Source organism: Centroberyx affinis, unplaced genomic scaffold, assembly GCF_046629955.1.
Source record: "Centroberyx affinis isolate AG114_WGS23_722 - 3 ecotype Tasmania unplaced genomic scaffold, CSIRO-AGI_Caff_v1 ptg008562l_1, whole genome shotgun sequence".
In the NCBI taxonomy this organism is placed as follows: domain Eukaryota; kingdom Metazoa; phylum Chordata; class Actinopteri; order Beryciformes; family Berycidae; genus Centroberyx; species Centroberyx affinis.
This window is the reverse complement of record NW_027284236.1, coordinates 705-27,500: the sequence shown is the minus strand read 5'-3', so window position 1 is coordinate 27,500 and position 26,796 is coordinate 705. Positions and strand designations below refer to the sequence as shown.

Here is a 26,796-nt window from a genome sequence, read left to right as displayed (position 1 = left end):
TCCTGTCTCCCTGAATTTTACATTAAATTAGAAAGTAAGGAGTCAGGATTAAGGAGGTGTTTAAGGAGGTTTCTATGGGATCTCCTCTATTAATAATAAGTCATTTTAAGGAGATTTTGCATGAATTAAGCGGTGATTCAATGTAAATGAATGAAAATGTATAAGGTTATTTTAAGGGATTACTGGTTCGTAGAGACAGTTTTCCAGCCACATATTTAATATAATATTTAATTCACTCAGCCTCTCTTGTTATCACTAACCCAAGCAACTCCATTTGAATCTTTGCTCTTCTCATTTGTTTTCTTCAACCTATATGAACGTTACTGTGTGTTTAATGCATCTTTCTCCATCCATAAGTATTATTCACAAGACGACTTGAGTGTTTTCTAACTTCTGAGCCTGAGAGAGCGACGCTGCTGCTGATGTGTTTCAGCTGTCAGAGGATGAGACTCAAAGAAATGACAGATCACAGTCTCAGTGTGTATCAACACTGCATGATGAAATAAAATCAAGCTGGAGCCTCGGACCAAGAGGAGTCACACCAACCTGACTCTGTCAAACCTGGCAACCCGTCAGCTGCCGGCCTGCTGGGGAATCACACCGCAACTACTGACAGACTTGTTCAGCTATTTTCTCTTGTGTCCAGATTTATCAAGATTATTTTAGGATTTTTTGTGTGAAATCATCTCACTGCACTGGCAGATCATTTTACTGGTTTCAACAAATGTGACTTTCAGGAGAATGTAACTTTGTAACGTTTCATTTACTTGGTAAAAGTGAAATTGTCTTGGAGAAAGTTTCCAGATTTTCTTCATTGTTTTATGATGATTTCTTGAAAGAAGTCATATTGGCATGAATCAAGTGAAATGTATTGAAACCAGCAGATTATCTGCCAGTGCAGTGAGAGAATCTGACTGAAAATATCATGAAATAAGATGACAGACAGTGGTGGAAAGTAACTAAGTGCATTTACTCAAGTACTGTACTTAATTACAGTTTTGAGGTACTTGTACTTTACTTGAGTATTTCCATTTCATGCTACTTTATACTTCTACTCCACTACATTTCAGAGGGAAATATTGTACTTTCTACTCCACTACATTTATTTGACAGCTTTAGTTACTAGTTACTTTGCAGATTTAGATTATCAATACAAATTATAAATCAACTAATAAATTATGATATATTTTTATAGGTTAAGCTACCTAGCAGTATATAAAGTAATTAAAATTATCTCCACCTTTACCAGCTGCAACATTAAAGTGATGAACACATTAATGCATCAATAATTATAGTCCAACAACATGATATATATGATTCTGAAATGGGCCATTCTGCATAATGACTACTTTTACTTTTGCTACTTTAAGTATATTTTGATGCTAATACTTTTGTACTTTGACTTACGTAAGATTTTGAATGCAGGACTTTTACTTGTAACAAAGTATTTTTACACTGTGGTATTTCTACTTTTACTTAAGTCAAAGATCTGAATACTTCTTCCACCACTGATGATAGGTCTGGAGACAAGAGAACATCAGTGGAGAGTTTGTCTGTCTGTTAAACAGCTGCATGTTTCACACTCAGGACTCAAACTGCACCAAGTGGAAAACTGTGACTGACTTGATTTGCATAATGGTCTTAATGAATCGGTTGGTAAAAGCTGCAGTCGGTATAATCATCACTCCTCTTAGTAAATATGACCTTCAGCTCCTCGACTCACGTGACAGAAGATGAGCAAACATGAAGCTTCTGAAACACAACGGGTGTGTCAGGCCGTCAGCTCACAACAGCTCAGCAGCCCGGATGCGTCTTTTGTCTGTGTGTGTGTGTGTCTGTGTGTGTGTGTGTGTGTGTGTGTGTGTGTGTATGTCCACAGTAGTGAAAGACAATAGTGGAACACTGGGAGCAGCTGAAAAGCCTCCTGCTCTATCAGTTATCTTCCACATCCACACATGGAGAGAGGAGGAGGAAGATCAACTCATCAGAGTCCAGATATGAAAATGTGTTCCAGGTTCCACTTTTTAATTCGCTTTTATTCAGAGGTGGAAAGTAACTAAGTACATTTACTCAAGTACTGTACTTAAGTACAATTTTGAGCTACTTGTGCTTTATGAGTATTTCCATTTTATGCTACTTTGTACTTATACTCCACTACATTTTAGAGGGAAATTTTGTACTTTCTATTCCATTACATTTATTTCACAGCTATAGTTACTAGTTACTTTTCAGATCAATATTTTATATTTAAAACATTTGATCATCTTTATAAAATAACTATAAAGTAGCATTGTTATAGATTAGACTACCCAAAAGTATAGCTAAATTGTTAAGATTAGCTTCACGTTGACAACTTTAAAATGCTGCTTACATGTACATGTATGTCAATAAATCAGTATTAATATTCCAATAATTTATGAAAAATATAACTCTCTAAATGTGGACAGTTTGCATAATGAGTACGTTTACTTTGATACTCTAAGTACATTTTGCTGCCGATACTTATGTACTTTTACTTAAGTAAGATTTTGAATGCAGGACTTTTACTTGTAATGGAGTATCTTTACATTGTTGTATTGATACTTTTACTGAAGTAAAACATCTCAGTACTTCTTCCACCACTGCTTTTATTTCACCTTCATTTAACCAGCTGAGCCTGACTGAGATTTAAAAAGTCTTGGCAGATCTGACCAAGAAACAGCTTCAAGAAACACAGAACAGTCTCAGTCACATAAAAGCAGCAGCGTAAAACATTAAGAGATAATTTGTCTTCAGCTGGAGTTGTCAGACCGGTTTAGACCAGATTTATTCATCCAGACTGATGTGGGAGGCAGAGGAAACCTGCAGTGTGTATTGACATAATAAAAGCCTGGAAGTAATCAGCAGAATATCTGGAGAAAAACACTCGACCGCCTTTGATATCAGATCCAAAATATTTCACCTGTCAACGCCGAGCCGGGTGTTCATCCCTAAACCAGTCTGACAGGAGATCAGCTGGACGGCAGCCAGCTCTCACCGTCTGAACCAGCAGGCGGTAAACCTGAAGTGCCGTTTTCAGTCTGAACGGTTAAATATTGTTGACAGAAATGTCAAATTGCTGCAACTACTGGAAGTTCTGAGTGTGAAGGGCTGCAAATAATGATTATTTTCATTGTCGATTAATCTGTTGATTATTTTCTCGATTAATCGATTAGTTGTTTGGTCTATAAAATGTCAGAAAATGGTGAAAAATGTGGATCAGTGTTTCCCAAAGCCCAAGATGACGTCCTCAAATGTCTTGTTTTGTCCACAACCCAAAGACATTCAGTTTACTGTCATAGAGGAGCAAAGAAACCAGAAAATATTCACATTTAAGAAGCTGGAATCAGAGAATTTTGACTTATTTTTCTTAAAAAATTACTCAAACCGATTAATCGATTATCAAAATATCAATTGATCGTTGCAGCTCTATGAGTGTGCATTCAGCTAAATATTACAGCTGGAATAAAACAACAAAAGACAAAATTCATAAATAAATACACGTGAAATAAACTCACACTTAAGTCTAGAGAGAAAATACTCTGTTACAAATAGAAGTCCTGCACAAAATGTTAGTAAAAGTACAAAAGTATTAGCATCAAAATGTACTTAAAGCAACAAAAGTAAAAGTACTCATTATGCAGAATGGCCCATTTCAGAATAATACAGTATGTATTATATTATTGAATTATAATTATTGATGCATTAATGTGTAAGCATCACTTTAATGTTGCAGCTGGAAAAGGTGGGGCTGATTTCCACTACTTTATATACTGCTGGGTATCTTACAGTAATCTATAATAATACATCACAATTTATTAGATGATTATATTTTGTATTAATAATCTGAATCTGCAAAGTAACTAGTAACTTAAGTTATCAAATAAAGGTAGTGGAGTAAAAAGTACAATATTTCCCTCTGAAATGTAGTGGAGTAGAAGTATGCATAAAATGGTAATACTCAAAGTACCTCAAAATTGTACTTAAGTACAGTATTCGAGTAAATGTACTTAGTTACTTTCCACCTCTGGCTGAGAGTCATGTGACTTTTATTTACAAGCCCTGGTTGGCTTGTGATTGGGCGGTATGAACCTAAAGGAACGAAATATAAAAGTAAAACAGAGGAGATTTCGGTTCAGACCAAAGAAAACCAGCTGCAGGTTTTTCTCTCCTGGTCTCTGGAATAAAAATCTGCCATCTGGGAATTTCTGACTTTCAACTGTGAAGTGAAGCAGCATCAGACAGGACACACACACACACACACACACCGGCTGCTGTGGGGGATCAAACCTGTGAGTCAGTTACGGGACGACCTCTGACTCTGATTATTCCCTGTTGCCATGACAACGCTCTCTAACATCATCCCAACATGCCTGAAGCCTGATGCTCTGTCTTCCATGTCTAACTCGCTCTAATCTCTCTTGTTAAACCTGATGGCTGATGCTGGGTAATCAGTTCCACCATGATGCCCCCCCCCCCCACCCCCATCCCCCCCCCACCCCCTTTAAGGAGGGGCAGGAGGGGGGGTGGAAATCATGTGGGGGAAAATCTGTTCAACAAACCCAAACACAGAAACTGAAGTAGGTGTGTTTCTTTGATGGAAAAATCTTCCCTCCCGTTCATTCACTAACTTCCCCATGCAGATTAATAAATAATTCGTAAAATATGTATGTATGAATATATTGTTTTGTTCTGATTTATTTAAGTGTCATGCACCAGTTAGGAGCCCAGCCCACACAGGACATCACATACAGTCCAACAAGTCGACCCATAGAGTCAACAAATCAAGCTTTATATCCATATGATTACAGTATTTACACATACTTCAGGTACTTTTGTCTTCTTTTCCAGAATATAAACTTGTTCTTTGAAAGCCATTTTAACAAATCACCTTCACAAGACCTGAATCTGAATTTTTGAAATTTTTCTCTTGCATTTTTTCAAACAAAGAATTCCTCAGGTCACAATACCGAAATCCATCCTCAATATTATTATGTATTATGTATTATTATTATGATTTTCCCTCTCTACTCACTTTACTTGCTCTTTAAAAAATATCTGTTACATCTCTCTCTTCAGCTCTTACTCTATTTATTTTCCCAGCATTCACTCTGACATGACGGTTCTGTGGGCTACAGTAATATTGTAATGGCACTAATGGCCCTGACCTTTGACCTCCTTCCTTTTGGCTGTTTGCTGTGTCTAGGTGATCTAGGGACTGAACCTGATCTTGTTTTGGCATTTCAGCCTTCAGTCTCGGAGGCTCCTGCCTGAGCTCCGGTGTTTCTGACGCTCGAATTAAAATAAAACAAAACAACAAGGCTCCATCTTCTTCTTTTGCCCAAACAACAGGCTGCATTTCCTCTTATTTAACAAATTTAACTCAGGAGGCCATGTCAGTGCGGTCAAGACCTGTATCGCCTCCCACACACAACATTAACCTGCTTCCAGACTCCTGAGTCTCGGTCCTCCACTCTTCAGAGAGTCTGCTGTTTCCCTCGTCAGCAGCTTGTTCTCGCTCTGAGAAACAATCGAGCCAATCAGAGCCTTTGTGGGCGGGACTAAAGTTTGAACCATTCGTGCAGCTGTTCTTCATCTGCATTTCGGTAGAAGAGATTTGTTGAAATCTCCTCCTGAACCAACAGGTTGTCGGACAATCTTGGCCAGCTGGTAAATGTCTGCTAACCATGTAGAGGCTGACTGGCTGCAGCATCATGTGACTGAAGTGATGTCAGAGCGGCCGATACGTCGGTCACTAGTGATTGGTTTGGAGAAAATCAACCCCCCCCACACACAGAAAACAGCTAATGAGACTAAAGGAAATAATTTATCATCTATCATCTAACCCAGTGGTTCTCAACGTGGGGTCTGGGGACCACCGGGGTCCTTGAGGGGGTTCCAGGGGGTCCCCAGCAAACTGATGAATTGTTAAACTTCACCATTATTTAATTTACAAGAAGTAGTCATAGTTTCTCTGTTATCTCTCTACCTACAATACAGACAGTCATGGAGTTCTGGACAAAATCAAATCTGACAATAAAAATATTCTCAGATTTGGGTCCAAGAGACAAAATCTCATCACATGGGGGTCTGTGGCTCTGATGTGGACTAAACTAGGGGTCCTTGATATGAAAAAGGTTGAGAATCACTGATCTAACCAGATGGACGTTCAGTGTGAAGATCAGGACTAGGACGACATTCGAGTCAAACCGAGTCTCAGCAGGTTCATGGTACTCGTCTTCTCCAGCTGACAGCAGAACTCTGCTGGATCTGACTGAACCAAACTCCGGCCTGGTTCCCTTCCCAGAGCGGCTGACAGAGCAGAGAAACAACATTTACCACCGTTTGTCTGTTGGCAGCAGGTGATTTCCCACCAGGCTCTCCACACAGTCCTCCAACACACACACACACACACACACACACACACACACACACACACACACACACACACACACACACACACACACACACAGATCTGATGCTCAGCTGAGGTTCGAGCCTCTGACGGCTCAGACACGCCAACGCAGCCGGAGACAACATGACTTCACACAGCAGCAGGAAGGAAACCAGCTAACACCAAACCACTTTCAAAGTCCAGTCCTGATCCTGACCCAGAACACACACACACACACACACACACACACACACACACACACACACACACACACACACACACACACCTCAAACAGCACGGCGAGCGCTGTGATCCTGCCTCCCTCCTGGATGGCTTTGTCTAAAGAGTCAAAGCGATGCGCTTCGTAACAGTAGATCTGCATCTGGAGGAGAGAAACACACACATCAGCAAGTCCAATGAGTCTTTACATTACTTTACATTACAAGTAACTAATTACATTCAGTCCATTTTAAATCCATCCATCACAGAACAGATTGTGTGTCTCTCCATCAGCAACAGAAACCGGATCGACGTAAACTGACAAACTGTGGATCCATTCACAGTGAGAAGAGGAATCTGACTTTACTTTGTTTCTGCACTTTATTTTCTCATTTCTAATGTTTCCAGTGAAAAGAATCTAGTGTGAACTCTGTCCTCTCTCCTGTTAGAATCACATGGAAAAGATCACAGCTGACAACGTTCTCTGTTCTAAAGAGGAACTCAGGAACTTTTGACATTTTAAATCACACACTTTTTACTTTACTGAAGGAGATCTTTACACCAGAACTTTTACGTCTACTTAAGAAAAATATCAGCAAGGTAACAGTGCTTCTACTTGAGTAGGACACTCTTGTCCTCTCTACACACGCTGCCTTTTACATTTAAAGGAGGGGTATCTTTTGCTTTTTCAGCAATTTTATATAATTACCTGGTGTCTATAAAATACATCTGTTAAGTTTTTTTCAGTAAAAATCGTTTAGTTATAGCTTTAGCTGTTCACTTCCCAGTGTTTGTTTCCCACCTACAAGGAAATAGGTTGTTTTACATAAGCAGCTTCTTATGCTAATGAGCTACTGCTCTGATTGGCTGGCCATTCTAGAAGGCCCGCCCTCCTCTTAGCGCTGATTGGTCAATTTCAGACAGTCCAGTGTCTACATAGACACTGGAGCAAAATCTGACTGGCTTGTACAAGGGGGCGAGTTTTATAGTTGGTGACTGTGGGGAAACGGCAGAGTAACATGATTTTTTTTCACTGTGATTACTTCACACCTCCAAGAACCAAAATCACCAGAAATACTAAGAATCGCCACATCCTAGGATACCCCCCCCTTTAAGGCAGTTAGCTGCTGCTCTTAAACAGAGTGATTTATAATGCGTCTAACATCAGACTCTAAGCGGTCTTACCTCCAGCGGGTATTTGACCCCGTCCAGACTGTGTTCGGAGCCCTCTAGCGAGGCGTTGCAGCGCCCCCAGTGGAAGGTGATCCGCCCCACCTTGAACTTTGACCTCAGTCCTCCTCCGCTGAGGTAGAACTCTCCGTCTACATTCACCGCCACTGAGGAGAGACAAGACACAGACAGACACACCGAGGTACATTATATTTAGGTACATTATTATTACTTAGAAGTGTTAAGACCAGAACATCCAGATTCCAGAATAGCACATATCCAGAAGCTGTCCACCTCCTTAACACTCTAAACTAAATAACTGTGCAATAAGACCGATTTTTTTTATTTTATTTTTTTATTATGCACTTACTTACGCACTTGAAGCACTTTATCTAGTGGGTTGTTTTATGTTGCTGCTAATTCCTCTACAGGTGCTAATGTGTTTTACCCATGGTGTTCTTATGTGTTGGAGTTTATTTTATTCTACCCATTTGTTTTATCCTTTTATGATTATTTTATGGCTTGGGTGTTATCTATCTGTTTTATACTTTCTTTTTTGAATGTATTATGTGTTTTTTAAGTGAGTGGTGCTATGTACTTGTCTGTGTTTAAGTGAGCTCACTAAGACAAATTCCAATCAACTCTGTTGATACGGCAATGAAGTATTGAATCTTGAATCTTATATGTGAAAACCAGTAACATTGAAGAGATCATTTAATAACTGTGGTATATCCAAAAGTATTTCAGTATCTCTAAAATATAGAGGATTCAATCTGAAAAGTGTTGGCATTTTGTCTTAAGAACTGGAGTTATTTACTTTAAAAAACTAGCTGCCATCATTTGCTTTAATTTGTTGTTTTACACCAAAAGCAGCTGTTCACAGACTTGGACCAGGCCTTCAGGACCTGCAGCTGCTTCTGCTACATGCAGCATTTTGTGTTTCCCAAAGTAAGACTACATTTCCCATTAATCCCGTTGCTTCCTGTCCAAAGACACTCAGCTAACGTCAAGTTGAAACTCTGCAGTTGAAACAGTAGAACTGGAGTAAAGTCGTGGATGAGTTGCAAAGTAAAAACACTTCCTGTTTTGTGCCGTAAAGCAATCCAGCAGATTTCCCTCCAGATCTGAGCTGGCAGCTCACAATGCAGAGGAAATCTTCTGTTTACGGTAATTACACTAATGTCTCTAAACTGATTAAATGATTAATTGATGTCAAAATGATACATACACATAGCACCTTTAAATCTGTTCCCAAAAAAGTAAAAAATTATAATCAACCACAATATCAACCACACAGCTCTCCGTTTTATATTGTTCTATACCTGTGTTTTATACTAAGACCTCATACTGAGTGGAAAAGAGACTGTTATTGTATTTAATTACTTATATAGCTACATCAAAAGGTTTTTAATACTGTTACTGTCTTGTTTTGATCTCGATTGCAATGGTCTTGACTGAAACACTGAGCAATTCACAGCAAATATAAGATTAATGCTTCTAGAAAGAGATGCAGTGCAAACAGACTGACATTTCAATGTTGCTTTGTCAAATCCAGGGATAATTATTGTAAACTGCAACTTATTATCTTTCTTTGTGACTGGCATTTTGTATATTTTGTATTTGTGTATTTGTGTGTATTTGTATTTGTATGAACAAAAATATTAATGCAACATGTAAAGTTTTGGTCCCATGTTTCCCAAATTAAAGTATCTCATTAATTTTCCATAAAAAGCTTATTTTTCTCTAATCTTCTGTACAAGTTTGTTTACATCACTGTTACTGAGCATTTCTCCTTTGCCCAGAGTTTCTCTCAAATGATTTTCTCATATGAACAGTAACCAAGTAAAATCCTGAAAATTGTTGCATGTTGCTTTTATATTTTTGTTCAGTTTATTTTGCACATCTGTTTCTGCGGTGTCACAACACTGATCCTTTCCTCTCCAGCAGAGGACTTGATTGAAGCCAGCCACTGAGGACGTTCCCATTGGCTCCGTCTGTCCCTGACTCTGATGAAGGTTCAGTAGAGCTGAACTGTCTGTTTGCTCTATTTCTAAGTCATGAACCGATCCTCAAGCTGCAGCTACCACCTCTTTCCTGAAGTGAAATCTTCTCTTTGTGGCTAAATAACCTCCTGACACTCAGAGTGAAGGATAAAGCTCCTGTGCGGCCGGCAGCCTGTCAGGGTTCCTACACATTTTCAATTAAAAAATTCCTTGATCCTTGATTTGATTTGTTTTGGAGATTTTGTCTGGTGTTCAATATGATTTACGCAGATAGACATCTTGCCCCTGCTAACTAGGTCATATCACTGTATAGATGAAGATTGTTCTTCACAGCGACAAACATCAGAATATGTGAGATGATTGGCAGGGTTCCTACACGCTTTCCATTTTAAAATTCCATATTTTTCCCAGACCCTATGTTCTTGACCAGATTTGATTTTGGTGGGTATTTGATATAATGCATGCTGACAGCGGCTGGGTAATAAGAGCGTCCCTCTATCTGAACATTATTCTGCACATCAACAAAAACTGTGGACTCAAAGTGGGTTAGGGCTGCAACTAACGATTATTTTCATTGTCGATTAATCTGTCGATTATTTTTCTCGATTAATCGATTAGTTGTTTGGTCTATAAAATGTCAGAAAATGGTGAAAAATGTGGATCAGTGTTTCCCAAAGCCCAAGATGACGTCCTCAAATGAATTTTGACTTATTTTTCTTAAAAAAATACTCAAACTGATTAATCGATTATCAAAATAGTTGGCGATTAATTTAATAGTTGACAACTAATCGATTAATCGATTAATCGTTGCAGCTCTAAAGTGGCTCTACAACAACATAAAAGCTAGAATTATGTGTGTATCGGACCTGAACCGCAACATTTTCCATACTTTTCCAGACATTTTTTCAAATTCCCAAACTATTCAAGACCTGGAAATGATCAAATTCATTTTTAATACTTTTCCAGACTTTCCAGACCTGCGTAGGAACCCTGGCCTGTGCCTTTTACCAGGTGCCGCGGGCCTCACTCCTGTTCAAACTGTCCACTAAACAACTCAGTAAATACTTGCCTTTGGTGCCATTGGCTACCAAACAACAAATACAACAGTGTGCTTATTATTTTGCGGAGAGTCCCGTTGCTAAGAAGCTCCGGACCTGTTCAAAGCCTCCTGAGGCGCGGCAGGATCCCTCTAGTCTACAGTTTCACTTAACAATTAGCCTGAATGCTCACTGTAGGCTATTGTGTTTCATGCCACTTAGAGAGAGGAAATATATAAAAGGACCTCAACTCTCTCAAACTAGAAACTGGTAACTGGATCCTTTACAATAGGCACGCCACTCGATGTGAAACAGTCTTATCTTTCATTATCTATCTGGGCCAAACTGTCATTGTAAGTCAACACTTTGGGATAGATAGAAAGGAAGGAAGGAAGGGACAAAGGGAGCAGGGAGGGGAAGAGAAGGAAGGAAGGAAAGGAAGTGACTGTTGGAATGGTAGAAGGCTGGACAGATGCATCTAAACATCACGGTCCTCCTCCCATCTTCACATTAGGAGGCGATCAGCGGCTTCTCACCCGTCTTCCCGTCGTTCTTGATGGTCGTCCCGTCGGAGGTCGGCGCCTCCCAGCCGTCGAACCTCAGCTTCTGGTACTGCAGCTTCACCTGGGCCAGGTCCTCCTCGATGTTGATGGGCGACTGCTTGGCGTTGCTGCAGGACGGAAACTTCTTGGCCCAGTTGTTTTGGTTTAGCGTTCCTGACAGGCAGAGAGAGGGTGGAAAGTGTTCAGATACAGTGTTATACTGTAGAAAAGCATTTTACGTAACTAAACGGATGTTTCATGTAACTAAAGCGCAATCTTCAAGATAATCCCTGTCATTAGAAGAACAGATACTGCTGGTATGATATCAGCCACTCCCTCCTCAGCTGAAATACTTCATCACGTAGTTTGGATCTCTTTCCAGTGGTGGATCAGATAAAGACGGCGGCTCTGTCTCATTGGGAAGGAAGCTTCCTAATAAGGTTTGACTGTAGATAGCAGAGAAATAAATACTGTCACTATAGGCAGGGTCATGTGACTGGAGTTAACCGCTGTACGCTTCCTTCAAAATCAGCCAAAACAAGGAACCTTTGGATTGGATTGGACAGCCTTTATTGTCCCAGAGGGGCAATTTGGTTTGCAAACAGTAGTCAACACAACCAATACACATCATAAAATAAATAAACAAAAGACATAAATACATATAACATACAGTAGATGTCATCATAATAAAGTTGCAATGAGATATAAAGCACTAACAGTCCATCTGTCCTTTGTTAAAGTGTGTGTGCAATAGCAGCTAGGCCTACAGCTTGTTTAAAAACCCAACAGCTGACCGGACAAATGATCTCAAATATCTGTTGGACTTGGCCCTCCTAGGGAAAGTGTCCCTCCTCCCTGATGGCAGGAGTCGAAACTCAGCATGAAGAGGGTGATGAGGTTCTGCCAGAATGACCTTTGCCCTCTGAGTGGCTCTAACTCGATAAACATGGCCAAGATCATTCAAGTTAGTGCCAATGGTCTTTTGGCAGAGTTTAAAGGACGTTTCCTCTGTGTCCGACCCGAACGAGACGGTTCAACTGGAAACTTTTGACTTCCTCCCTAGAGATGCTACCTAGCCTATCAGAGCCACATGGTGCTGAGCACCTGTCAGGGGCCGGTGACCACAGCTGACACAAACAGACTTGATTCAAGAGCTGGTTGACTAATGTTAGGCACTATTTCATTCACAGAGAGTCATTATAGTGGCTGAGAGTCAGTGCTGGTCTTCACAGGGTTTTTCCCAGATTTACAGTAAATTAGATGTGAAACAAACGCAGCATTTGAGAAACTCCTGCTTCCACAACGATTGCTTTGGAAACAAACACTCTGGGAATTTCTCTTTGTGTTTCCACCAGTCAGTGCTGTCAAACCCCCTCGTCCTTTTTAATCTTTCCCTTCTCCCTTCAAGCTGTGGGAAGCCTGGAGTCCAGACTTCTCTCTCTGACCAGCTGCAGGTGTGCTGCTCTGGGAGGGCTAGCTTACAGGCTAATAAGCCACCAAGCTAACAAGCTAACCACCTCCAGCTGTTCTGCTGCACTTTGGCTCCGCTAGATATCAGCACAAAATGTTTCTCCCTCTCTTACAACTTTTGTTCAACCAGACCTTCCAAAAATACAGCCTGCAGCCTTCTGCTAAACCAAAGACTGTGCATGTTTCCTCTTTGTTTTCAAAGAGGGTTAGAAAGAGGGAGAGACCACACGGCTGACATGATGGATGGAAGAAATACAGTATGGAGAGAGTTAGAGCCAGGAACACAAACCCAGAGGAGTCCATCCTTCACTGCTGGGTCAGTTTCAACTCAAACCTCCAATCAGATCCATCCTCAGCTCATGTTCACGTCAGGTTGATCTACAGCCTCGCTCTACATGTCGGCTTTTTGTTTCGCTTCATATTGGAACAGTAATGTGAAGTCAGACTGGAGAACTGCCTGCTCTGCTCATATTTCCTCAAGCTTTGACTGCAGCCTGTGTAATAACTTTATATGGATTTGTTAACATCTGCTCACAGTTACTGTCTTCAGTCAGAGTGACATGTAACTGCCAACAGTCACATTTCAGCAGATAGAGGCTCGGAAACTGCCATCCTGCATCTGAAGACCCATTCACATCTAGAGGCATAACTAGAAAGATAAAAAGATTTAAATGTTGTAAGTAAATTGAATGTTTGTGTTCCCATTATAACAATAACTATAAAAACACCCAAAATTACAGTATATCTTAAATTATATTTTGGTTTTATCTCAGAGTGATTTTTTTGGGATGCAGAGACAATGATAAAACATATTCAACCAATCAGATTAAAGTTGTAAGAAAGAAGGGGGCGGAGCTGCAGCTCAAGAAGTCAATAGTTGTTAAGATTAAAAGAATTCCTTTTCAAAATGCTGTGAATCCATTTTGGAAAAACAAAATCATTAGCAGAAGTTTGTCAGTCAGTCAGTCAGTATCACTAAAATAGGATCCAGTCTCCAAAAGGATGATCTGTATTTTATCAAGAACTTACTCACTGTCCTTTAAAAAGTAGAGACATTTGTTTTAATTTAATGTTTTATCAGTCATGTTGTAAGAGTGGGCGTCACCTTGGTGGATTTCTCATGTGCACCATCTGACCTCTGACCTGCAGATCACATGTGCTTCTGCTCAGCCTGGCTTTCTGGTAATTTGGCTGCCTTCACACTACAGGTTTAAGTGGCCCGAATGTGTTTTTTTTTTTTTTTGCCTACAATGTGACACAGATCTGATTCTTTCAGAGCCGTGTGAACAACAAAAAACACCTGGAATCTGATCTTTAACTCCGCCAAGGAGGTTATGTATTCGATGCCGTTTGTTTGTTTGTCTGTTTGTCTGTTAGCAGGATTACGGGAAAACTACTGGCCCGATTTTCATGAAACTTGGTGGAAGGGTGTAGCATGGGCCAAGGAAGAACCCATTAAATTAATAATAATAATAATAATACATTATATTTGTTGAGCGCTTTTCTAGATACTCAAAGATGCTAAATTTTGGAGCGGATCCGGATCCGACTCACGAAGCACAAACCTTGGTGGAGGTCTGTGCTCTCTGAGTGCCCTTCTAGTTTTAGATCATATTTGGGCAACATATTGGTATCTGCTCCTAGATCTGATACAAATCTGGTAAACTGCAGTGCGACCCGAGTCTGAGCGCTCAGATCAGAGTTCATGTGGATTTTTATATTGTCCTTTTGTTCACCTGCCCAGAGACTGGGGATGAAAATTAGCTGTTTAGTTACATCTCTGTACAATGCATCAGACTTCTTGGAGGTTTATGTTTTTATTGTATGTGATCCCTTTTAAAGAAACTTGACCGGACCTCACAGTAGAGGTCCGGTCAAACTGATGTCAGTCACTTTTCAAACACGAAGGTAAGACGTAAAAATCTGATCTGAGCAAGAAATCGGAATTGAGCGATTTGCGCTAAATAATGGCGTAAATATCAGTCTTTTCCACTTACTTGGCTCCAGCAGACTTGGATTATGCTTCAAGAGCTGCGTGGAGTCATTTTATCAATATTTTTGTTCTTTTTTTTATCTTTTCAGAACTCTAAAGAAAAGACTTCAGCTGTTTTTGGAAGTCGTGCTCGGAAGCTCCAGGATTGTTTTATGGACTAACAAACTCAACCTGAGTTTCAAGTGGCATGACGGTGAGTAGATAATGACAGAATTTTCATTTTTGGGTGAACTATTCCTTTAAGGCCTGTAGTGTGAATGCAGACTTTGAGTCTGTTCTGTCAAACTTCTTCCTTGTTGAAAGACGACTCAAAATTAGACTCAAATGACTCAAGTGCTCAGAGTAAAGTGCACTCTCCTCATTATTCTGCAAATGTTTCAAGCTATTTTCCAGCACAGTGGTAATTATGTGTCTCGGTGTGTGTGTGTGGGCCAGCTGGTGTGTCGGTGTGCAGGAGAGCCGCTGGATGCTGCTCAGGTGCTTCAGACTGCAGCTTCACATATGGGAGGAATCTTCTGCCAGAGGACAAAGAGCCTGAACCAGGTCAGACAGGCTTCTGGGTCAGGACTGCTATTAGCATGTCAATGGCAGGCTGACTCACACAAACACACACACACACACACACTTTGCCATCTCATCTGTTTTGCTCACGCTCATGGCTAAAAACACGGCCAACCTACGAAGAGGACAGGGTGAATTTTGCGAGTTTCATTTCAACATCAGAGATTCACCATTTGAAAAATCTGCCACCTAAACTTATAAAATGATTTATCAGAAAAAAGAAAAAAGCACACACACAAAAAAATCCATCTGAACGAGTCATCTAGTCTCATGTTCAGCCTTCAGATCATATTTTTCTTAAACCAAGAGAAACATTCTGCAGTGAGGAGAGATAATGCAGCTTCACTCGTTTCAGGAGTTTTCTAGAAATGAGTGTCAGTCTGTTGAAACCAGTCAGAATAAAGCAGATCACTGCACTGCTGTCAAGAAAATGACTCTTGATTCTACTGAATTCTTGAAACAAGTTGATTTGCATTGGAAACAAGAGAAATGATCAAACCTCACTGACAGATTTCTTCACTTGTTTTAAGAAAATTACGATTTTAGATAATGTTTTTTAAATGACAGTAAAGGTAAACTAAGTCCTTGGCTGGCATGTACTGCTTTTCTGTCCCACTCCACAACATGATACCAGGGATGCAAAGAAAAAAAACTTTTACTTTTTTCTCCCTGGCTCTTATGTCTTTCCCTAGCCATCCTCCACCATAAACAATCATACTAGAGACACAAATATCAGATCCATCCCATCCGCTGTCAGCTAACTGGCTCCAACACAGACAAATGAGCACAAACTCTGAAGCTCAGCCTCCATGTTTCTGACAGAATCCAGTTCAGTTCAGGTTCCTCCTCCAGTAAAGGATTCTGGTCCAACAGCAGGAACTGGACTGGACATTTCCACCTGTTCCTGTGTCTAGTCCTGTCTCCTCCAGCTGATCCTTCCTGCCAACACGGTCTCACGGCAGTTCGTGAAATAGTCACAAAATTTTTATCTATTGATTTGTGTACATGGACACGATTTTGGCATTTTTTTCGTGAAATGAACACGACCTAAAAAACGTGCCTCCACCACCAATTTGAAAACGTAAGTTTTGGCAAATAAAACTACTTGTGTTACAGTTATGTTTAGGCAACTAAAACAACTTGGTTAAGGTTAGAGAAATGGTTTGGTCATGGTTAAATATGAAAAATGTTTGTTAAAAATGTAAATGTGGCTTACGGTTGAAATGTACTTTGAACACGCTGGGAATCGAACCCCGGTCGTCGGCATCGAAGAAAAAACGTATTCACCCATCCACCCCCCCGACCACAACACCCTGACTGACCACCGTTTATTTCAATGTCACACTACTTCCTGAGTCCCGACTGACAGAAAAAAATGGAAAAATCGTGTCCATGAACATGAATCGATAGATTAAATTTCATGACTATTTCACAAATTGCCGTGAGACCGGGTTGTTCCAGCTGGAGAAACAGATTTCTCTCTCTTTTCCTGCACTGTGAACCTATTTGCATTTTAAGAGATGATGATCATTTCACCACATTTCAGGAGAGCAGGCTCACGGCTCTGACCCTCGACTTCCTTGCTATTTGGTGGCTTGTAATGTTGGCAATCTAGGAACTGAAGCGTATCCGACTGTTGCACCTGTCATTCTGGATAAGAGCATCAGCTGAAACGCCTCAAAATGTAAAAGTAAGGAATGCAGTGTGAGGCCGGCGGCGTCCCTCCTGCAGGCCGGGACTCAGGTAATTACTCCCAGGATGAACTCAAACTCAGACTCCACCTTATAAATCTCTAACCGGTCGTGTGTTTTCCTGCCTGAACACATCGCACACCGCCCCCAGGAAAAAAAAACACCATTCTCCCACTGCTGTTGTTGGAGTAATCCGTCCTCGAACCGCCTGCGGGGCGTTTAGTGCGTCCGTGTGACTCATTTACCGTAAATGCGATGAGCACACTGGAGATAAAAGCTAGGAAAAGCAAACATACAGTGTGTTTAAGCTCCTTTTCTTCCAGTTGAAAAGGAGCGGAGAGTCTGTTCATACTGAGCTGGACAGCAGGCTGACAGGAGGAGAGTTTCTGTCTTATCTTGCTCAGTGGTGGAAGAAGTACTCTGATCCTTTACTTCAGTAAAAGTACCAATACAGCAATGTAAAAAATACTCCATTACAAGTATAAGTCCTGCATGAAAAATCCTATTTAAGTAAAAGTACATAAGTATTAGCAGCAAAATGTAGTTAAAGTATTAAAGTAAAAGTAGTGGTTTGGTCCCTCTGACTGATATTTTATTATATATGACATCATTAGATTATTAATACTGAAGCATCAGTGTGTAAGCAGCATGTTACTGTTGTAGCTGCTGGAGGTGGAGCTAGTTTGAACTACTTTATATACAGTTAGCTAGTTTAGTCCAGTGGTTCCCAACCTAGGGGGTCGGCCCCTCTAAAGGGTCACCAGATAAATCTGAGGGGTCGTGAGATGATTAATGGGAGAGGAAAGAAGAAAAAACAAAGTTCTGATACACAAATCTGTTTTCAGTTTTTGGGCTTTTTCTCTAATCTTTGATTTTTGCTGAAATATTGGATCATTTGAACATTTATTGAAATGAAACCATGTGAGGTTTAGAGGGAAAAATCACTATTTGGTGGAGCTGTTAACAACTCATAGACATCTGAAATGTGACCCGACTACACACTGCTTTTTGTAAGACGTCAAAAGCCAAAAAGGTTGGAAACCACTGGTTTCATCTTTAACAATGTGTTGTATTTTAAAAGCTTGTTATATTATCCATTGTGTCAAATCTCCATCTGAAAAGTAACTAAAGCTGTCAAATAAATGTAGTGGAGTAGAAAGTACAATATTTCCCTCTGAAATGTAGTAGAGTGGAAGTATAAAGTGGCATCAAATGGAAATACTCAAGTAAAGTACAAGTATCTCAAAATTGTGCTTAAGTACAGTACTTGAGTAAATGTACTTAGTTACTTTCCACAACTGCTTGCCAGTGAGGTTTAGGAAGCAAGGAAATAAGGATGAAAGGAAGCACAGCTCAGAGCGAGGAAAGTCAAGTCCATGTCATTAATGTCAAGTCTCAAGTCTAAATGTAGAACAGCAAGTCAAGTCAGAACAAATCAAGAGTCCAGTATCAATTTAATATCTTAAAGAAAACTAAATATCTAGGACTTTTCAATGCAATATGGTTTTAATAGGATAAAAACTTGGTAAGAGCATCATGAGTTTGATTTCTATAATCAGTTTCAACTTCAATAAATTCAATCATTCCATACAAATTCAGAAAACAGAATTTAAATTCAGTCGTCTGCTGGAACAAATCTCATCACTTTCAATCTAAGTCATTTACACAAACACAAGATCTCAAGTCAAGACTTTAGAAACCTTTTCAAGTCATCAGAGTACAAGTCAGAGTCAAGTCCCAAGTCACCAGAACCCAAGTCAAGTGGCAGAAGAGTCGGGGTATCAGCAGGGCGGCTTAGGCATCGGGGCAACAGGCCGGGGGAACAATACCCTGTATCTGCCCCCCCCCCCCATCCTCCTTCTCATCCACTGGGCCCGATAACAGCCTCATTGTGAGTGCCAGCACCCCCCCCCCCCCCCCCCCCCCCCCCCCCCTCCCACACACACACACACACACACACACACACACACACCGCTTCACCCAGATTCAGGCTGGCAGGGATGGGGGGATGAGGGAAGACATAAGACAGTGAGAGGATGATAGGGTGGGGGAGGAGGGAGAGACACAGAATGGAAATGACATAACACACACACACACACACACACACACACACACACACAGACACACACACACACACACACACACAAATGGCTCTTGGATAGTCGCATTTGCCGGCTATCTAGAGAAAGCACGGGATAAAGCGCATAAAGAGAACATATATCTGATTTTTATTATATTTCTGGCTCATGATTGTATTTAATTATGTTGCTTGTGTCTTATAATTCTAAAAGGGACGGGTCGCAAGACAAGGCATGCAAATACATTTTATTCATTCATTCATTCACACACACACACACACACACACACACACACACACACACACACACACCCCGTCAGGATTCCTATGTTAAATCACTTCAATCAGCATCTTTCCCGTTCTAACGTTCAGTCAAGTCATTTTTTTTTCAGGTGCAAAAAGTAAGGAGGTGAAGGGTCAGAGGTCAATACAAATATTCCTGTGACTCCAGAATGATGATGATGATGATGACAGAGGATGAAGGGGATAAGAAACGAGAGCTGAGGAGAAAAGGTTTTCACCTCCGCCATGCCATGCTCTCTCCACACAATACCAAGCCAGCATGCCAAAAACCTCTTCTGATTCAGGAAGATCAAATGCATCGCTGGTAATGAGGGAGGAAGAGGGGGGAGGGGAGGAGGGGAGGGGGGGAGGGGGGGGAGGGGCATATTCACATGCAAATCCTAAAATGAGACCATGGGGGTAAAATTGGACAAGATTCAGATGATTCTGAGGAGAAGGGCTGCAACGCCTGAATGTTTTCCTAAATTATATTTTTAAATTGGCCGTTTTTCGTAATTCTCAGATTTCTCAGAAGATTTTCATGTGACCGACACCGGAAAATCACAGCGGTTTCTAAAGAAGACGCTGCTGAGGAGAGCTGCTGGAGGTCTGCTGGAGGTTAGCTGTGGACGCACAAACCCACACACACAAGATCCCCTCAGTAACATTTAGGCCTATAGGTTCATTGTACTTGACAGTGTGATCATGTGATGTGGATTCAACTCATGCCATTTGGACCCGAGCCTGTGATGTATTATTGGTGCAATCAATAAGGGAACCTGAGGAAGTGAAACACGCTGTTCGCTCCTTTTACAAGACAATTTGTAAATGCTGTAAGAAAAATAAAGATGTGATGTGATTTTCAGCAAAGCCTCACAGTGCTGCTGGATCATTTCTTTATATGGATTGTTTTGTATTCCTGTGACCGACCAGCACCTCGTTACAAGCGGCTGTGCACGGACGTTTTGACATTTAACATTTTCATGAGCAAATATCAGTTTATTTTCAATCTAAGAAATATGTCTGGGCTGAACGAGAGGAAATCCATCCGTCAGTGATGCTGGAAACTTCGAGCGGCACCTCCTCCTCCGGCGAGCTCAGCCAGGGCCACGCCCCCGTCTGGGGAAAAGAAGACGGTCGTCCATATTGAAGAGTATGGTCCGTATGGGAGTCAGTGAGCTTAACTGAGACCAAACCACACTGTTTAAACAGATTGAAAACATGCTCAAAAGTTTCTGTGTTGTGGACTGAACCTCCAACAAGTGTAACTAGAAATAATCGCCTCACGGTTGTATGCCTCCGCCAATAAACTTTGTTTTATCATTGCAAGGACAGTCTTTATTTATTGAAGATATATAATTAATGTGATTATTAGGTCAACTTAAAGGATTTTGGTGTCTGCAAAAGTAAGTGACAGCACTTCCACCGTTTTTGTAGAATGACCCAAGATGGTTTTCTCAGCTACAGTGGTAAGCAAAACATTATGATGTCACAGTGAAGTTGACCTTTGAACTTCCTTTTGAACTTTTGGATATAAAATGTCATCACTTCATCATTTAATCCTAATAGACATTTGTGTGAAATTTTAATATAATTAGCGTATGAATTCTTGAGTTATGGCCAAAAACGTCTTTTGTGAGGTCACAGTGACCTTTGACCTTTGACCACCAAATTCTAATCAGTTCATCCTTGAGTCCAAGTGGACGTTTGTGCCAAATTTGAAGAAATTCACTCAAGGCGTTCCTGAGATATCGTGTTCATGAGAATGGGACAGACGGACGACCCGAAAACATCAACATTTAGTTAACATTAAAATCCAGATCTCCGGTTCTCTGAAACATCAGCAGTTTACTGCCAGCTTCCATCTAGCTACTGAGTGTGTGGCTGCCTGGACAGTGGAGTCACTCAGTCAGGTTAGCAGCAGGTAAACAGGACAGCCATCATTTACTGTTGCTAACCTGGTGAGGGGGATGTGTGATGTGTGGCCAGGTGGGTCATTGATCCACTTTGAGGGAGGAGACTGAGGAGCATGAAGGCTGAACGATTAAAGGAATAGTTCACCCAAAAATGAAAGTTCTGTCCTCATCTCCTCCCCCTCATGCCAGGTGAAACACAGGTGAAGTTTGTCCATATAACACACAGGGAGGCTGCAGCACAACTCCATAGCAGCCTTCTCCAAAACAACTGAAGTCAGTGGGGACCAGTTCTTCAGAGTTCCACAAAGACCTACAGTATATTTACACCATCATTTAGTGCAAATCTGAACTACAGCTGATCGATCTGCAACAAATAATGGTGTCTAGGTCTTTCTATTCACAGTGTGATTGTTTGGCTGTTGTTGTTTTGGAGCTCTAAAGAACAGGTCCCCATTGACTTCAGTTGTTTTGGAGAAGGCTGCTACCAAGTTGTGCTGCAGCCTCCCTGTGTGTTATATGGACTAACAAATTTCACCTGTGTTTCATTTGGCATGAGGGGGAGTAGATGATGACAGGATTTTCATTTTTGGGTGAACTATTCCTTTAAGCTTCAGTTTATCAGGAACGCAGCAGCAGGGTCGCACAAAAATAATCTAAGACATTTTTCCTAATTTGCTGAATCCAGATTCCAGGATTTTAACCGGCAGCCTTCCCGTCTCAAGCCCCGCCTCTCTGACCTCAACCACAGAATGACTGATGATGATTTGATTCATTATTCAGTATAAAACTATTCAGTATTTCACAAGGAAAAAGAAAAAAACAGAGAAAAATCTGAAAAAATAAACATGATAGTAAGTTTGTTTTTTCCTATCCCATCTCACGACCCCCTGGTGGGTCCCGGCCCCCAGGTTGAGAACCTCTGGTCTAGAAGATGAGTCGCTCAGATGAAGAGAACGCTTCAAACCGTTATGTTCATCTGACACACAAACACTCAAACTCAAACAAACTCCACTTTCATTTACAATCAATGAGCCTGTTCTTTGAAGTAGAGTGCACCCACACACACAAGCACACACACACACACACACACACACGTAAACAGACATACACACACGTAAACACATGTAAACACACACACTTCACACGCTGCTCTCAGGTCAGTATCTATTCATTCACATCAAAGCAGGAACATTAAAGTCTCTCCTCAGCGCCTGTGGAGCTTTGGACAACAGGTCACACACACACACACACACACACACACACACACACAGCATCAACACACACACACACACACACAGCATCAACACACACATACACACACACATACACCGTATAAACACACACAGACACACACACACACAGCATCAACACACACACACAGCATCAACACACACATACACACACACATACACCGTATAAACACACACAGACACACACACACACAGCATCAGCACACAGCATTAGTTTTGATATGAAGCAGAACAGAAATGCATCAGGGGAAAGCAAACACTCTCCAACACACACCTGAAGAGTCAGGAGGCGATGAACCATCTCCTGACCCTGACCTGACCTGACTCCACCCAGCACCAACACCTGCTAACCTGCTAATTTTATTATTGCTGATAGATGTGTGTGTGTGTGTGTGTGTGTGTGTGTGTGTGTGTTGGTTTGTTCTGAGCGTCAACATGGCGGCGAGGCAGAGGAACAGGAAGCTTTGCTCATAACGAAGAAACAGACTCTACAGTATAAACTCAATCAGAAACCGATCTGGAAACCTCCAGTCATCCCAACGCTCCCCCAGGTGAACTCTGTTTATCTTTCAGTCGGACCGTCGTCTCTGTGTTCACCGCTAGCTTCTACAGAACAGACGCAGGCTTCAGCTGAGTTGAACTCATCATCGTCATCAGTCCTGTCTGGACAACAGCAGAATGTTTCACTCTCCTTAATAACTGAACTGTGTGTGACCTGAACAGGATGAAGCTGCAGGAGGAGACAGCAGCCACTGCAGATCTGTCAACTCTCCCATTTTCCTGGGTTTCTCCTGTATTTTCACCTCCTCTCCTGCTGTGATCCCATTTGATAATTTTCCCCGTAAATCTCCCGTATTTCCCTCTTTTATTTTTACAGTTATACAGAATCCTAATTGGTCCAATCAAGTTGTTTCGGTTAGATCCATAGACTATTTAACTTGGGAGACTATTTTCCCATTCCTGACCAGAAGTATGTTGGGAAACATCCATTTGTTGAACTAGTTAAGCCAATCCTTTTTGCTCTGAGATTACAGCAGGACAGGCAGTGAAGGCACCTTGTCATTAGATCTCTGGACCCGAGAGATGAAACACCTTTCATAATGTAAAAATTATGGTCAGGTGGGGGTCCCGGAAAATCTCCCTTATTTTCAAAGCCGAACGTTGACAGGTATGAGCCGCTGTGTACTGAGACTCGTCAGAGAGCCGAGTCTCTTCTCTCACCTGCGTACGACCAGTCGATGTCTTCGGAGAACTTGCGCTGGTTCCTGTATCCGTATCCCTCCACCTCCACTGCAGAGAGAGAGAGAGAGAGAGAGAGAGAGAGAGAGAGAGAGAGAGAGAGAGAGAGAGAGAGAGAGAGAGACAAGTTCATACCAGATCATCTATTATATTACTGTGTGGATATTATATTCCCAATGTCTTTTTTTCTTTTTCCTGCTGGATCCTATAACTCCCTTTAATCCCATTTGCTGCTGCACCGACCTAATTTTCCCACAGCGATAAATAGTTTCGTCTTATCTTCTAATATCTCTCTATCTTTCTATCTACTTGATTAAATAAGCGATTTAAAATTAATCCTGCCAAGGGGAAGACAGTGAGTAGAAGGTAAATGACAGCAGGCTCCGGGTTAAATTAAAAGGTTTTGGTGCTTTAGGGGCTGAGAGAAAGATCCTGTAATGGATTGAAAAACTATAAAACACATTAATACGACTTAATGGTTTTTATGGTTCAACAGTCGGTCGGTGTGTTATTACAGATTAGCAGTTTGGTTTGATGTGATCCGTTGGTTTTGTTGCGTAATGCCAAGTCAGCACTGTAATTAGAGAGACTGAAGTGAACTTCTGCCAAACCAACCACACACACCAACAGAGGCTGCGGTTTACCTGACACACACACACACACACACACACACACACACACTGAAATACCATTTAACTAAGTCATTTAACAAACAAAACTGACTTTAGCCCTATTCACACGGGACTAGTATTACCTGGGGACCTCATGTGATTTAGAAATCCCCCCCCCTCCTTCTGTGTTTCGTGCGGTGCATTCGGGGGATAAGTGAAGTCTGTATTTTACTTGAATTTACTGACATTATCCCCTGGATATGATGTCAAGGCTCTGCGTAACATCAACAAAAAACCTTTAAAAAAAAAAAATATGACCCCAACTTATATTATCACATGACCTCTGTGTTTGTTTGAAATATGGTAGGTAATTTGCGGTGGAATTTTTACTTTACAAATTACGGACATGGCAGATTCACACGAGATTAAGATCACAGACGACTTCCACAATTATTACAAATGACCTGAGGTCCCCAGGTAATACTAGTCCCGTGCGAACTGGGCTTTTGTTTGTCATGTTGAGTTTTTATTTGGTTTCAGGTATTTGGCTGGGATTGTTTTTTTAATCACTTCACCTGCTTCAGCACTGAGCAAATCAAACCTCCTTACCTCCTTACCTACCTAGGTCCCTACCTACATACCTCTATACTTTCCTACCTACATACCTACCTCTTTACCTACCTCACTACCTACCTCCCTATTTACCTACCTAGGTCCCTATCTACCTTCCTACCTCCCTCCCTCACTACCTACCTCCTTTCCTAGCTAGGTCCTTACTCAGCTACCTACCTACCTCTTTACGTACCTCACCACCTACTTCCCTACATCTCTATATGCCTACCTAGGTCCCTATCTATGTTCCTACCTCCCTCCCTACATACCTTCTTTCCTACCTAGGTCGTTACTGAGCTTCCTACCTCCCTACCCCCCTAGGTCCCCATCTACCTTCCTACCTCCCTACATAGCTACCTCTATACTTTCCTACCTACCCACCTACCTCCTTACCTACCTCCCTACCTACTTCATTACCTCCCTATCTACCTACCTAGGTCCCAACCTACCTTCCTCCCTACCTACCTCTATTGGACCCTACCTGGACTTATAGGACCCTCTACCCTCCCTCTCTTCCTTCCTACCTCCCTACCTTCCTCCCTGCCAACCTAGGTCCTTACTGAGCATCCTACCTCCCTACCCTCCTACCTTCTCACCTCCCTAACTACCTCTCTCCTCACCTACCTTCCAACCTCCTTGGGTTCCTTACACCCCCCCCACCTATCTCCCTATCTACCCCCTTACTTGTCTTCCTACCTCTTTACCTTCCTCCCTACCTCCTCACCTACGTATCTCCCTCCCTAACTACCACCTTACCTGCCTTTCTACCTACCTACCTACCTTCCTAGGTCCCTCCCTTGCCACCTTCCTCGCCAACTAACCAGAATGCTCCGGTCACAGTTCTGAATATAATAAGAAACACAGTGTGATGTTGGGAGGTGAGATCATTAAAACAGCATCTGTCTCAGTAATGAGCTGCAGTCAGAGGCCTGAGGGCTGAAGCTCCAGACGCCTCTTCACCTCAATAACACGAGACACAGTGTGTTCAGGAGCCAAAACAATGAATAGTATTCAAATTAACATGAACATGAAACACAGTGATGTAATGAGGTGTGTGTGTGTTTACAAGCGCCAAAGCATGGAATCCAAGAAATTTGTTGACGTCTCTTCCTCTAAGCGGACGAACACGCACAGAAAGAATATTATGTTTTCCGACCAAACAACTAAGGATGGGGCCACAATTAAATATACCAGGAACACATGAATAAAACTTTGAATATGAGCGTCAGTCCAGACTGCAGTTTGCCCTCAGTTCATTTTGTTATTCTAGGCTTTCCAAGCATGAGGAACTGCTGGCTATCAGATGTCAACATCCATGGGCACCTGGTTATGTTTTAAAATGGGGGAGAAAACTTGGAAAGATACATAATTGGCGGGGGGGTCTGGTGGTCCTCCCCCAGAAAAAAAATTGTAATTTAAAACAAATTTCCTGCATTTCTACACCACCTAACCTCTTGGATTATGTCAAGAAACAGCCACCTGCACTACTTTCTGTAGTGGTGACAAAACGTTAAAAAAATACACATATTAGCAGTTTGAAGCTCCCTGCGTGCTCCGGGGAAAATATTACGCCAAACTCCCTTTAAGAAATATGACATATTAACAATTCCTTACGTGTCCGTAAAAACACATTACTCTAGAAACACAAGATAAAAGGCGTCATATGTAGACAGTCTTCTTGTCAATTTGGCATCAATATAATCCATAAAGA

At 41.4% G+C, this 26,796-nt stretch overlaps 1 protein-coding gene across 1 annotated transcript in view; it reads right to left on the bottom strand.

Moving 5' to 3' along the window:
• LOC139640187 (receptor-type tyrosine-protein phosphatase zeta-like) overlaps positions 1 to 23,913 on the bottom strand; it is a gene marked incomplete at its 5' end in the record, with an annotated part of 29,509 nt that extends 5,596 nt beyond the window's left edge. The window contains 4 exons of the mRNA XM_071514360.1: positions 6,699 to 6,794; positions 7,817 to 7,968; positions 11,378 to 11,557; positions 23,845 to 23,913. Of these exons, the coding sequence (XP_071370461.1) occupies positions 6,699 to 6,794; positions 7,817 to 7,968; positions 11,378 to 11,557; positions 23,845 to 23,913 (497 nt within the window). The remainder of the gene's footprint in view (positions 1 to 6,698; positions 6,795 to 7,816; positions 7,969 to 11,377; positions 11,558 to 23,844) is intronic.
• Between the last annotated feature and the right edge of the window lie 2,883 nt (positions 23,914 to 26,796).